This window comes from Sprattus sprattus (assembly GCF_963457725.1).
Source record: "Sprattus sprattus genome assembly, chromosome: 7".
NCBI classification, from domain to species: Eukaryota; Metazoa; Chordata; class Actinopteri; order Clupeiformes; family Clupeidae; genus Sprattus; species Sprattus sprattus.
The window spans coordinates 19,837,168-19,852,031 of NC_137926.1; the positions used below are offsets into that span (position 1 = coordinate 19,837,168).

At 45.9% G+C, this 14,864-nt stretch overlaps 1 protein-coding gene across 1 annotated transcript in view; it reads left to right on the forward strand.

The window, feature by feature from the left end:
- The window catches only part of tmem266 (transmembrane protein 266), a gene marked incomplete at both ends in the record, with an annotated part of 39,696 nt that extends 24,853 nt beyond the window's left edge, over positions 1–14,843 (forward strand). Inside the window, 5 exons of the mRNA XM_080841742.1 lie at positions 438–576; positions 5,902–6,017; positions 10,451–10,646; positions 13,850–13,912; positions 14,167–14,843. Of these exons, the coding sequence (XP_080697868.1) occupies positions 438–576; positions 5,902–6,017; positions 10,451–10,646; positions 13,850–13,912; positions 14,167–14,843 (1,191 nt within the window). The remainder of the gene's footprint in view (positions 1–437; positions 577–5,901; positions 6,018–10,450; positions 10,647–13,849; positions 13,913–14,166) is intronic.
- Between the last annotated feature and the right edge of the window lie 21 nt (positions 14,844–14,864).

The following is a 14,864-nucleotide window of genomic DNA, read 5'->3' on the forward strand; positions in this document are numbered from 1 at the left end:
TATCTTTGTCTGGTCTCACCCTTGATCTTGGCTTAAAATGGCTTTCTGTGTCCTGTGACTGGATACCTAATACTATTTCTCATCCAGCATGCACCTGTGTCCTCTAGAATATCTAACTCTTCATACCCAACTCAAATATCCAGTGTATTCAGTAATTTGGTCGTGCAGGAGTCTTTGAGTACTATTCTCCACTCCCCATGCCTGTGTCCCCATGCCATATGCACCTAAGACTGCAGCTGGCCGTGGGTCTTATCTGGGTCTCTAGGTCTTATCTGGTCCCAGTCAACCCTGGCTCCTCTTTCTCAAAGTCCATGTGCCATGTTCTTAGTGTCATGCCAATCATCTTACGCTCCTATGATCTGTCTGTGTCTCCTCACCTCTCCTCTCTTATCCTCACCTCTTCTCTCGTCTCGTCTCGTCTCGTCTCCTCTCCTCAGGTGTTTGACGGTGCTGTCATTGTCCTCTCACTGGCCCCTATGGTGGCCTCCACAGTTGCCAACGGCCCCACCAGTCCCTGGGACGCCATCAGCCTCATCATCACCCTCCGGATCTGGAGGGTGAAGAGGATCATTGACGGTAAGGCCAGTGGGTATTAGAGGGAGGAGTGCCCCTCAGGGGGGAGTAGCTGCAGTAAATACAGACTAAACCTAAAGCTAGATGGACACGGTCATAGAGATCTGGGGTCTGAATGTCTGACAAACGCTGATATGAAGCACTCTTTAAAAGGTCACTTTGTTAAAACAAAAATTGGTTTTCAATTCAATTCAATTCAATTCAATTCAATGTATTGATACAGCACCAGTAAAAATTGTAATTGCCTCAAGTCGCTTTATAGATCCCAGATCCTGAACCTCCTAGACCTAGAGCAAGCACCAAGGCTAAGGCAGATACACTCATACACACATCAGGATTAGCATACATGTGGCATATTTCCATACAAGATTACATGAGGCATGTAAGATGGTGTATACATGATAAATACAAGATTGGAAGTGGATGAAAATAGAGAGAGACAGCTTTAGTATTAGTTGTAGATTAGCTTAGTTCAGTGGTTCCCAAACTTTTTACAGTCCCGTACCCCTTCAGACATTCAATCTCCAGCTACGTGCCCCCGCACATATTCAGCCTTGAAACTGTGAAATTGTCAGGGTAGGTCACTAACCTACCTATAGGGCCAATGATTTTCCGTTATAAAAAAAATGATTTTTCCTTAATACATTTTGGTGAATTCCGTTTTATTCCATTTCGGCTCATTTTGTTTACCACGAGGTAGATTGATGGCTTAAAATGAGTGAATAATATGTGCCACACGTGACCCAAACCTTCTAAGATTGTTGTTTGCCAGCCATCAACAGAACAGAAGATTAAAAAAAACATGAATTGCAGGCGATTGGGAAGATGAGCGAATAAATGTGACAGGTTGTAGCAGAGGTGTATGCGTCAATCCATAACAGGTGTGTGGCCGGAGCGGAGTTCAGCGCAGACGTGACATTTTCTCGGAGCGGAGTTCAGCGCAGACGTGACATTCCGTGTAATTACCTTGCTGAATATGGGTATACATGAGTATTTTTTGGCAATGTGACTTGGCTATTCAGACTATTTAAGATTTCATGTCTATTTATAGCTCAGTTTGAAAATGGAATGGGCTTTTTCACTTTCACAACACAAATTAAATGTTTTCCCCGCGTACCCCCTTCAACTTCCGCGGACCCCATTTTGGGAACCGAGGGCTTACTGGATATAAAATGTGTTCATAATGCCATCATGCAATTATAATTATAACTGTCATACCACATTTTGAGGGTTGTAATGTACTCACAGGGTTCCTATTAATTGAATGAGTATATGATTGTCATCATATTAACAGAGAAATGGGTTTCCTTGTGATGGGCTTTTGGTGGCTACTGAACTCTTTCTAAAATGTGGTTCCCGATAGGGTGAAGGAAGGTTCAGGTTTACATATGTTTACATACATTTACATATGTATTTATATCATGGCACATTTGTCCTGCATTATTAATATTCATAGCAAAACATCTTGCGGGACCAGACTGTAATTTTATAGGAAGCCTGAGTTATAAAGTATTTTTCATGCCAGTGATTCGTGAAAGCAATGTACTTTGGGAAAGGGCTTGTGACATTCATTCTGTGACACATACTGCCTTTCTGACTTACTGAGAAATCATGTTTTGGCAAACTATGAAATGTAAAAAATGATGTCATTTGAGAAAAGTGTCTTGGGTGTGTGTGTATGTGTGTGTGTGTGTGTGTGTGTGTGTGTGTGTGTATTTGTGGCTTGAGACCGCGAGGGTGATTGTCAGCATATGTGTTTGAGAGTCTGTGATTGTATGCAAATTTTGAAATTTGTATTGAATGTGTGCAAATGTAAGGGGTATGCATGTGAATGTAAACATGTGTATTTACTGTTGGTCCATTTGAGTTGTCGTTTGTGTGTATGACATGGCACACCTACTCTATTTCGTAAGTGTGCATGTTGATCTGTGTGTGTGTGTGTGTTTAAGTGAGTGTGTGTCCATACCTGCGTGGTTGCGTGTCTGTGTGTGTGTGTGTGTATATGCAAACGATCGTGTGTGCGTGTGTGTTTAATTCAGTGTGTGTCCATATCTGCATGATTGCGTGCGTGTGTGTGTGTGCAAGCTTTTGTGTGTGTGTGTGTGTGTGTGTTTAAGTGAGTGTGTGTTGATGGATGATCAGTGTGCAGCAGAGCCAGCCGCCGCCCCATTAAAATTCATATCGATTCTGCGCTCCCTCCTCAGCGATGAGAGCAACATAATGTCTATAATGACTGACCAGAGCTCTTATTAATGCAAGTGTATGCATGGTCGATCGCCAGCGCTGGGTGACCCTCATTCTCAACCCATTCACATACACACTACACTCATCAAGTCCTTCACTGCACCATTCACACACACACACACACACACACACACACACACACACACACACACACACACACACACACACAGAGATACTCATAAGCTCCTCCACCCTGCCTCCCCTTCTCACACACGCGTGCGCACACACACACCTTCACTGCTCCCTGCACCTGCCATCACAAGGGCCATCTCTGGGTGGATAAACACTTCACATCACAGTAGCTGACCCTTCACTCCGCGTCTGCCGCCGCTGGGCTCCCTGTCCTAGTGCCTCTCCCTGTGTTCCCACTGATTTAGTACCACAGGGTTAGCGCTCTGGATCTACGGGTTGGTACACATGCTTCTGGAGGACTGGTCGTAGTCATAGCATTTTTTTACATGATTTGGATCATGTTTGTTGGTATGCAATGCTGTGTTTGTGTTTTATGTGTGTGTGTGTGTGTGTGTGCATATATGGTCATCGTGTACGTGATTTTTTTCAAGACGTTTCATCTCCTTTTTCACAGACACGTTTAGAGTTTAGCGATCAGGTTTCTTTCGTTGCTGTTTTTCTTTTTTTCTGTTGTTTTCCTCTGCATAAGCTCAGTGAGCAGGCCTCACACGTGAGAGCAAGTGCCTCTCCATTAGGAGCCTGGACGTCGTCTGCACATTTCACCTGGAGCGCTGCCGTCAGTCCTCACCCTCTACCTGCCTGTTTTAATGGCTTTGATTTATTGAGTGGACTTTGTCAGAATGCAACCTCAGCTGGAGAAACAGGAGGAGAGGAGAGTAAGAAAGGGCTGATCTGCACACATTTCTCCCCCCTCAAAGGTTTCATTGCGTACGGTCCTCTCTTTTCCCTGACAGCAGGTTGTGACGTACGCCGTGGCAGGCAGGCCGAGGCTGTTACTGGGCTCCCGCGGGGAATAAAAATCCACCACCCACCTCCTCAGAAAGAAAGCCATTCTCACTCATAAGCCCTCCATCATGACAGCTGGTCCCAGTCCTAGTCCTCACCCTGCCCAAGCTGCCAGCCACTGGCTGCAGCCTTCAGTCTAGACCTGCACTTCACCTCAGGACTCTTGGAATAGCATCAGACAATAGAGACATACAATGCAGATGCCTCTCAATGAGGTGTGCGCTCTAACGCAACCCCCAATGGCAAGTCATTCTTGGTGATATAGTCCGAATTTAATGTGAGAATCCTAACTGAAAGTAATGGCATAAATGAAAGCAAGAAAGACTCACGGTTGTCATTTCTTACGCGTGAAATAAAATCAGTGTAAATGCTAATATTATCATTATTCTACTAAGAAGAGAGAGAGAGAGGGCAGGGGCAAGACCGACAGAGAGAAGGGACAGCTGCTCTTACATCACGCCCTCTTGTGGCAGAAGAGAGCTTTACACACTCGAGTCCAACAATGACATCATCCTGTGGGCGTGAGAGACAGAGAGAAGTGCAAACTACTGAGACATACGTATATATACAATACCAAATTTAAACAACACTGAAAGAATACTCATTCATCCCATGCAGTCTTACTGAGATTCATAGACAAAATAAAGAGTTTCCAGTCATCGACATAGAACTAGTGAGTCTAGTGAGTGTTAGTGAACCCATTTTAATGGAGCCGCCTTCGCCGGTCTGTGTCTTCACTGCAGTTTTCCGTCCTGAAGAACCCTATCTGTAAACAGGTTGTTAATGTGAAAGCATAATATGTTGAGTCATTACTTTTGTGAAGCCCAATAGTATTTTACTAATTGGTCTCCTGTTTGTGTGAAGCAGGTAAAAAAGAAGCAAAAGAAAGTGTATGCGTGCGTGTGTGCGTGTGTGAGTATGTGCGTGTGCATGCACATTTGTTTGTGTGTGTGTGTTTGTGTGTGTGTGTGCACATGTGTGTGTGTGTGTGTACACGTGTGTGTGTGTGTGTGTGTGTGTGTGTGTGTGTGTGTGTGTGTGTGTGTGTGTGTACGTGTGTGTGTGTGTGTTGGATAAGTGAGGCCAGGCTGCTGGCAGGTGTAGGGGATGTGCTGGGGCCCAGCGGGTGTAGTCTAATTAAGAGATGGGGCGTGGAGACAGGCCAGCGGATCTGAGCGGCGCTCCTGTGGTGAGCTGTAATAGACACCCTGTCTGTGCCCAGCAGCTCGCCGTCACAGCCTTCCACACCGCCGCAATCAGCTGCTCTGCTCTGGAGTCAACTGCACTTATTATAAGTGCCCTACTGGGCAAAGTGTGTGTCGCGCTGTAAAAATATGCAAGAAGTGTGCGACATTCGCTAAAAATATGACACTTTATGCAGAGCCACGTGTGCACATTAACCACATGCCTCTCACTCGTGAGGATAACTGCGGTTCTGCTTTTAGTAGATTTTGGGTGAAATGGTTATTCTTGTCCGGTAGCAGTTATATTTCAGTATGGTCCACGGATTGTTTGTAGTCAGTGAAACCTCACGTGCTTATCAAAGACTGTTTTTATAGAACGCAGACATCATGAAAACTACAGGGAACAGAGAAGAACAGAGCCGCACCCAAACTGAACACTATATTATACATTCACCACAAATGAAATCCTTTTAAATAATTATTTGTTGTTGCAAGGCTCTTATGGAATTTAATATAATGAGAAAAACTAAATTGGAGTCCGAATCGTGAGTCTGTGTGCAGTCAATTTAAAGTGCTGCTGGTGTACCAGCTTCTCTCCTCACACTCCAGTCGCCTCCAAAGGTTAGAATTTAATGCAGGTTTGAAGTCTCGCACTTCAGACACACACACAAAACTCATACCTGACACCTAAATGAGCCTTCTAATTGAGAGCGGTGTCAGTTCTGTTCTATAGACAGTTTGTTTGGTAAATGAATGACCTTCTTCCATACTCTTAATAATCATATTCATTTGAGTTTACTTTCGGGATGTTGTTTGGCGAGCCATAAGTAAGAAATAAATGTATGTTTGTTAGGTTAGGTTATTTAAGGTTTGATTTCAATAAGAAAGTGTCCTGATGTGTCGTTGCTGCTCTCCTTTCTAGCCTACGTGCTTCAAGTGAAAGTGGAGATGGAGATGGAGATCCAGCAGTATGAGAAAGCCAAAGCCGTGCGGGAGGAGCAGCTGGAGCGCCTCACGCAGATCTGCCAGGAACAGGCGGTGAGTACGGCCCCCTTCAACAGCATGACTTACACCTACAGGCCCTGGACCAGCTTGACAGGGTTTTAACGCCCCAATATATATGCAAGCAAAGTGAAGTTCTTCTGTGTTCCATTCATTCATCTGTTGAAGGCAGGCAACTGTGACGTAGAAGAGAGAATAAGCTAATAGCGCCCCCTACTGGTTGTGTTCCCATTGGGGAGAAATGTAAAATCTGGATTGGACAGGATTTTCAGTACTTACCAAATGTCTGTGGAGATTTCAAGTATTAGTTTGTCTTCTTTTAAATTCTGAAATGGCTACTTTCATGGAAGCATTTCCACTAACTTTTTGGGAATATCTGAACCAGCAATGCCTGTAATGTCCCAGGGAGTTCACAGTGCTTTGTCCAAGGCAACTAGCTAACTAGGTTACAAGCATCCCATTGTGTGTTCGATATTTTATCGTTCTCGAAAATGAATTTATGGGTATAGGGGAAAATCTGTATAATTTATGGGCAGTCAGTATAATTTGACATGTATGTAACTGGAACCTGATGGAAGCCTTTGTGCAGGCCTGATATTACTGTGGAAGTGTTTGAGGGAGTTTAGGAAGGTTAGGACAGGTGAGATGGGGTGTCATCTCTGTGAAAGTTAGAGGAATGGGCTCAGGAGAGCTGAAGAAAGGTAAAAAGTGATGTGACCTCTTCATGACCCCTAGCATATATCTGGGGTTCCAACATGTGCTTGTGTGATACAAGGAGAAAAGCTGAAGATGGGGAAAGACATTAGTGAGGTAACGTGCTGGGGGTTGGTTTCATCCTGCTGCCCTTGAGTATCTCTCTGTAAATGTCTTTTAACACTTTTTTAATTAGATAAAAGGCCTATTATTCTGGTCTTTCCATTTAAAATAGCCTTCTAAACCATTTGATACTGTGATGAAGATCGTGTAGGAAAGGCATGGCATTAGTGTTAAAGCCATAAGCTCACCATTCTGGTGGCATATTAAGATGAAAGTTATCATCAAAAAACAGCAGCCCAACCCAGTCAGGTAAAAAAATAAGCGTTTTTATCATTTATTGTAATAGGCCTTTATGAGGTTTAGTACCACTAGAGGGCAGCACTGTAAGATGAAAACGCAAAGCCAATCCCAAAAAGCAACAACACAGCAACAACGTGGTGGAAAAACTGCCTAAATAAAAGTCCTAGTTGTGCTTCAGATACAAAGAACATTTCATCCTTGAAAGGGAAAGTCTCATATAGAAAACACAGGATCAAGTTGTATTCTGTTAAACATGCCACCACACTCTTTTAAACCCCTCACATTTACGAGATTTAGTTAATTTATTCTGAATGGCTATAACAGCACAAAATAAGATAGAAATACTGCAGCTGAGAAGAAGCTGGTCATTCATTTGAAAGGGTTGTTAAAGGCTTCAGTCACATCCTCTAAGCTTGAGTAGAGTCATTAGCATGCTGTCAGAGACTGAGGCACTTGAGGCAGTTCCTTTGCAGAACTCAAGCTTAACACCAGGTGGAAAAAAGGCAGTGAACCAGAGAGGGGTTGCTCAGTGTAGGAGGAGGATGATAAAGAGGAGGAGGAAGAGGCCATAGGCCAGGGACCCCAGCAGGTGCACCAGGCTTAGCCGCATCACACAACAGGCTCCATTGCGCAGGTCCCCATCGCAGCAGTTCAGCCCAAACACCAGATTGCGGAACTGTTCTGCCATTTTCCCCTGGCACACGCCTCTGGAGGCACATCCCTTCAGAGTGAATCTCTGGCCATGGGTTTACTTAGCACTACAAGGAAACTGTGAAAAAAATGAGGTATTCTTGAAGCCTTATGCCAAACAAGTGAAATGAACACCATTTTCAGACAAAATATTTTGAATGGAACACCGCAGCAGGATTTAGAACATCCTAAATAAGACAAAAGAGACCAATCTTGACCTCACATGAACATTGAATGTTGTGCTGATCGTACCCGGAAGCCTCTCTGTACTGCAGCCGTCCGTAGCACAGAAGTTGGTGTTTCAGTCTTTGAAATTCCGATACTCACCAAGGCACTGAGGCACTGATCAGATGGCTCCTCATAGCTGTGTGAATCAATTTATTCTCAGCTGTCATTAAACACAGAGCAGTCGGAGACAGTGCTGCTAGTGCATGATGGCACAACTGTGAACCGTCATGAAATGTCATAATCTTGCGTAATCTGTGTTGTTTTGCCTGCATGTGAGACTACAGTCAAGATGGTGCAGGATCCAGCAGGACAGGGCCCTTGGGTTTCTATGCACACACACTACTGTGGCATTAGGCACGCACACACACACTCCTGTGGCATTAGGCACGCACACACACTGCCAACCAGTGCAGCCGCTGGGGAGAAAGAGAGCAGTCAGGTGTGGTGAACAGTAACAGTGACAACAACCAGTCGTCCAACCGGCCCCCTTTCTTCACAGGAAGTAACAACAAGGGCTTGACAAGCAGTTCAGGCATGTGGTTTCAGTAGCATTTCCATACATGACAAGTTTGCGAGAGTAAAATGTATTATGCGTATGTTGGCTTACTTTTTTTTTTTCAATAACGTTTTCATGAGCCTAAACCTAGAAAGCAGAAGTAATAGTCCACAAACGAGAGGGCCTGTACCTGTACCTCTGCCTTGAACCTGTGTCTGACATCCTAAATAATATCACATTAATGGCATTGTGGAGTTGAAATCATACATGGCATTTAGAGTCACTAGTTTTCACTGGTGGATGTCAGAGCAGATAGAAGATATAACCCCATATCTCACATGCTTACCATTTACACTACAAACAAAGGCAGCACAGTACTGTACTGATAGACAATGGGTCATCACTATCCTGCAATCCCATTCTAATCCTTAGTATAGATACAGGAACTTGCATCTGTGTCCAACTCTACTGCAGGTCATACACAAATACAGAGATACTTCAGACGTTTACACTCGCAAACAGACCTAATACATGAAGACAGGACCAAACTCTGTGACCAAATGAGGGTTTCTCCAGAAAAAACTTTTGTCTTCAGCATAGTCAAGGTCTGCCTAGTTGGCTAGGGAAAGGAAGGGAACTTATTATCAGATAGGCTCTGTTCACCCATAGTGGGGTAGGTGAGGTAAAAAAAAGAAAAAATGATTAAGTCATCCACTAGGTGGCGATAGAAGACCTTTTGACTTAACGGTTCTTTCTTCTTTCATCTTTTTAGTGTATGTCACGAAATTATTTATTTTATTTTGACCAAAAAATGGTGAGCATGTCAGAGAAAACTGACTAACTAACAGATATTACTCATGGAGCTGTGTGTGCTGTGTGCTACAGTACTTTTCCACACGTCTGTATATCTCAGTCTAGCTTTACTGAACTACACAAAATTGTGGGTTGGTAGAAGCATGTTCCTAAGAGAGGAATTTACATAATTTGTAAATTAAATAAAATTAACATGTGAGTTTGAGGGGATATCCAGGTCTACTAATGTGATCTTTAGATGTGCTCATCAGTGGAGCAGATTGGGAAAATATATTAATTCCTTAAAAAAAAAATCCATGACCAGTCTGCAGTCACCATTTTGCTTTAGTTTTGAATTAAAGTAAAGTTGCATGTGAAAGGGCAAAATACAGTCTTCATTGTTCTGAGCGAAAAGTGGCAAGACAGTGTGTGAGTTGATCTTTATAATCCTCTGACGTGATGCTCACCATCAGACAGTTCAGACAGATCACTTTATATAGCCCTCTGTGTGTGTGTGTGTGTGTGTGTGTGTGTGTGTGTGTGTGTGTGTGTGTGTGTGTGTGTGTGTGTGTGTGTGTGTGTGTGTGTGTGTGTGTGTGGAACAGAGACAGTACGAGGCATCATTTCTCCCAGAGACAGGCTTGTTATGGCCGTCTTCAGGGGAGCCCAGTCAGATAACTGATTCAATCTCATTTGTTCCAGAGAGAGAGAAGGGCCCTGGATCAATACTGAGGGAGCAAATGTCTGTACATCACAGTAACATGGCTGTTGACTCAAGTGTTGTTTTTCCCAGGAAGGGGAAGCATAATGTCCAAGCAAGGCAAGGCAGAGATAGGGCCAAGGCCTTGCCAACTAAGCCATAGTGAATTTACAAGGGGACACTGGCGATGTGTTAGACAGGCTGGACATATCGGTAACTCTGGTGTGTAATCTTGCACTGAGGGAGTTTTACTGTTGGTGGTTATTGGCTCTCTGGATCTTGAAGTTCTTCTAGAATGATAAAAGCATTGTGGGATTATTTGAGTCTGCACACTCTATTTCTTCCAGTGTCTGTTCCTTTCTCTACAATATAGTCGTTTTTTTTTCGTTTATTTCTTTGCTTTTTTCTATTTATCATTCTCTTCCTTTCTTCCTTTTGCCTGCTTGTTTATTTTGCACGCCCATTTCTCTCTTTCAGTCGCTCATTCTCTCTGTGTCTCTCCGTCAGTTTGAGATCAGGCAGCTGCGGGCTCACCTGGCCCAGCAGGACCTGGACCTGGTGGCGGAGCGCGAGGCGGCCATGCAGATCCACAACGTGTGGGGCAAGCAGAGCAGCTTCCAGGAGGTGGACGGCCTCGGCCCCGAGAGCTCCGGCGGTGGTGTGGGCCACCACGCCAAGGCTCGAGATCTGGGCCACCAGACAGGTGAGCACCGTAACCCAGCGCCACACCTCAGCTTCCTCTGTCTCCTCTGTCTGCACCCTTACAGCCTACAACTCCTAATGCATTCAATAGGAGCACCATGTTTAGGTTTCTCACAGAGTTAACCCAATTCCATTGCGTCTGGTCAGAGTGGACTTATGTATACTTCGAGTTGAAACCTATTGTAATGACTTCCCTAGTCAACTATAGTAAACTTATTTACTTATATAGCATCAGTATGCATGACAATTCTGACTGACGCCCGACCACACTTAGTTACACTGGTTTATTTCATAATGCATACATCTACTATTAAACATAGCATTGCATCCCCTACTGGTTTGGTGTGTCAATGCTATGACCAATACATCCCAGCCATTTCCATCTATTATCAAGCAGAGATGCACAGACACCAAAGACCCTAGAGACACAGCTAGAGAGTACTGTAAGGACAATGTCAATGACGAGGATAAGCTTTGGACAGACTGCATCCTCAGTAAGAGCAGCTCATGCTTGGAATAGGCAGCCTACCTACAAAACACACAGCAATGCACACCGTACGTACATGCATACACACACGTTTACGGCTTTCATGTTCATATTCGTTTCTTACTCGTTTTTAATGTGTTTGTGTGCTTCTGTTCGTCTTTTTATAAATGTAACTTGCAGTGGAAAATGAGCCAAATGTAACCCTATATACATGAACTGTATGAAACCCATTGAACCTTTAAACCTTCCATTAGGATTGTGATTGTTGGTTGGGTTACCTGGGCTGGTGTGGTGTGTCTTAGGGCTCCCTCATTTATCCTTCTACGTCAACTCCACTCCCAGCCTCCGCGCCCTGGCCCTCGACAGTGGTTTGTCTCTCATCATCATCAGCTGGGCTCCATTACTGGCAGTGCTCAGAGGAAGGAGTAAAAGAGAGGAGCCACGTGTGAAGGATAATGGCAGAAGTCAAACTATACAGATTTGTTCTTTTCCCTGTCAGAGTGCCTTAACAGACTCTCTAAATTGCCTCATTGTGAAGTCATTGTGGACAGAATACACATTAGCTTCTCTGGAGGACACGGGGAGTTCGTGTTATTTATGCACTTTGAAATCACTGCAGAATAAACAAAACGCAAAACAACAAAGCAGTGCAGGGGGGCAAACGGCGATTCGGGGACGGAGAGTAACAAGGTAGACATGTCTGCACAGAAGGAGGCATGAATAACATATTAGACACATTCAGGCCTAGCCCAAGCAAAACAGCCCTTTGCACTTCCCCGAGCCTGCGCTCCTAAGAGCTGAGACAATACCGCTAACCATCCACCAGCTGTGCCTAATGACCAGATTGGGAGGCCTTATAATATCCTGTGGAAAACCGCAGGAGTGCGGTGTGGTTCACACCATGTCAGGTCACATAGGAATCTTGGCGGTTGCAGCTGTTGTGGACACACGCAGGAGTGCTCTGTGCATTGGGCCGTGTTCCGGTGCAAGAGTAGTCAACTATGGCACAAACATCTGTTCCTTTCACCTGAAAACCACAACAGCCTCGCAACAAGCCCAACACGCCGGCCCCACGAGGATTGTGGGGAAATATGGCCACCAGGAGCAAGCTTGCGGCTTTTCCCCCATTCAAACAGCGCACGGACAAAAAGGCCTGTCAAGGCACGGGCTAGCCTCGGGGGAGGGCCCCAGGGAGTCAGGCAGTGTGCGGGGGGACGCCTGGGGGGGTCTATCCTAATGGCCATCTCTTATTTAAACCCCTCCGAGCCTCTCTGCATAAGCATTTAGAGGGAAGTAAGCAAGGCATGCAAAGACAGGACGTCCAGACCCTTTCACCCAGGTGAAGTGCAGACAAAGGCCTAGCAGGGTTATGTCTGGACATCAGTGGCTTTAGTTGCCATACGTGACTCTTGGAGTAGAGATTGTCCTTGTTTTAGTCTGTTGGGTTTTTTGGAGGAAGCATATGTTTATTTGTGCACATGCCATGCTTTGCCACAGCGGAGTATCGTGTTGCGCGATGGTGCGGGAATGTAATTTGAAAAAGTCCCTGCCTAAACGTTTCCCCGACCAACAAAAAAAGAATTCCTAAAATTCCAGATGAAGATTGGGAAAATAAATAAAGGAGTCATAAAGTCGTCAGTTGGTGACGGCTCATAAACCCTGGAGTGGGAGAAGAGGAGAGGAGCGGCAGAGTTGGTCTGCTAAGACTGGAGCTCGGAGCACACACACACACACACACACACACACACACACATGAACACACACACACACACACACACACACACACACACACACACACACACACACACACACACACACACACACCAGAGCTCCACATACCCACTAAATCACCTGATATTGTGCTCTCCTCTCTATATCCGTCTCTCCTTCAGTGTCTATCTGCATTTTCACTTGCTCTTGCTTTTCCTCTTGCTATTTCCTGTTTTCCCACTCACTCTATTTCTGTATACTCAATCCCTTCTCTCTCTCTCTCATGTTTTTCCCACTATGTTCCTTTACTCTCTTTCTCTCTCCATCCTCTTTCTCTCTCCATCCCAGTTTCTAAGTCACTCTGTCTCACGACTCCCGACACTCCCATACACTTTCTCTCTCTCTTTCTCTCTCTCTCTTTCTCTCTCTCTCTGTCTCTCTCACTACATCTCTGAGGTCACCGAGGGAGAAATGTAGTGTGTCGGAGAGCCTTTTAAGCAGCTCTTGCTGCTCATACGCTCATGTGTTATTCATCCCAGAGTGATTGTCTTGGTGGCGTTTTAGTGTGCTACGCCTCGCCTCTGGGGGCAGTGTGCGATGAATATTTCAAGGCCGAAAATGAATTAAATAAACGCGGCAGGCTCCGGCGGGACTCGGAATGGCACTTAGTGCGCGCCACGCTCCACTCTGCCAAGCGTATCATGAGACCTTTCACCCAGCGGATGACCACACTACGAGACGGCAATCCTGCCAGCCCCCACCCCACCTCCTCCCCTCAAAATGATGTGCCCCATTATTAAATGGCATGTCTGAAAAATCTGCTACATGGCACTCAAGCGTGCCGGATCCGTGCTAACACTGCCTCTCTGTGGCACTCTGACCGGCTGTAAAAAAAAAAACACATCCATATGGTGCAAGTGGCACAGTAAATCAAAAGATTGTTTGCTTGTTTGTCATTGATGTGTATTAGGTTTTTTTAATGATTTGTTTGTGTTGGTTCATTTCAGATCATGTTGCACAAGATGACATGAACAATTACATTAGCCAGTATTACAGTGAGGCAAGCAGTGGTAAGTGTTCCTTCCCCGTCACAAGCCATAACCTGTGCAATCATTTAGCATGTAATGTCTTTTGTTTTTTTCAACACCATACATAGAGCATTAGTCATGATCTTTAGTTCTGAGATTTGTTGTTGTTCATTTTAGTCTCTTGGATGGTCTCCTGTGATGTATGTGTGTGTGGGTGTGTATTTTGTGTGTTTGGTGATTCATGTGCGAATGTTGTTCTTGACACGTTTGTGTTAATGCCACCTCACGCGTCACAGATGTGGGCATCCCTGACCCTAGGGCTCGGGTCATCACCACGGCAGCCATCGACGTGCACCTGCCCAACAACCCCAGCCAGCTGCCCCCGTCGCTGGTTAGTGCCGACGCAGCCTCGGCCAACCGCCTGGAGCGCACGTGCAGCAGCTCGGTGAGCGAGGTCTCGGCCACCACCATGTCCCGCTCCAGCTGCTCCTTCAGCGGACGGCAGCACAGCCCCAGCAGCCAGACGCTGGGCTCCACCACCGACTGCAGCTCCACGGTGCGCGAGGCCTCCACCTCCACCGACTACAGCGCCCAGCGCTACTGCCCCCCGCCCTACTGCAGCCCACTGGCACAGTTTGGGGGCGCCGGCTCGGCGTCCGGGAGGACGGGCCGCGACCCGAGCGCCGTGGTGAAGGAGCTGCTCTCCTCGCTGTCGGAGGACTCCTGCCTGGCACAGAAGGGCATGTCGGTGGATCCGGTGAACCTCAAGCTGCCCAGCCCGGCAGGCTCGGTGAAGGCCAGCCCGGAGCTGGAGCACCGGCTCAACATCTACAACAAGCGGAACCAGGAGAGCCGGGGGGTCTTCCAGACCAAGCCGCTGATTCACCTGCAGGGCCGTGAGCCGTCGCTGGAGGAGAAGTACCGGCTCATGGAGCCCGCCGACGGTCCCGTACGCCCCATGCCCGACACGTAGGGCCGCCAACAAGCCAGCTCA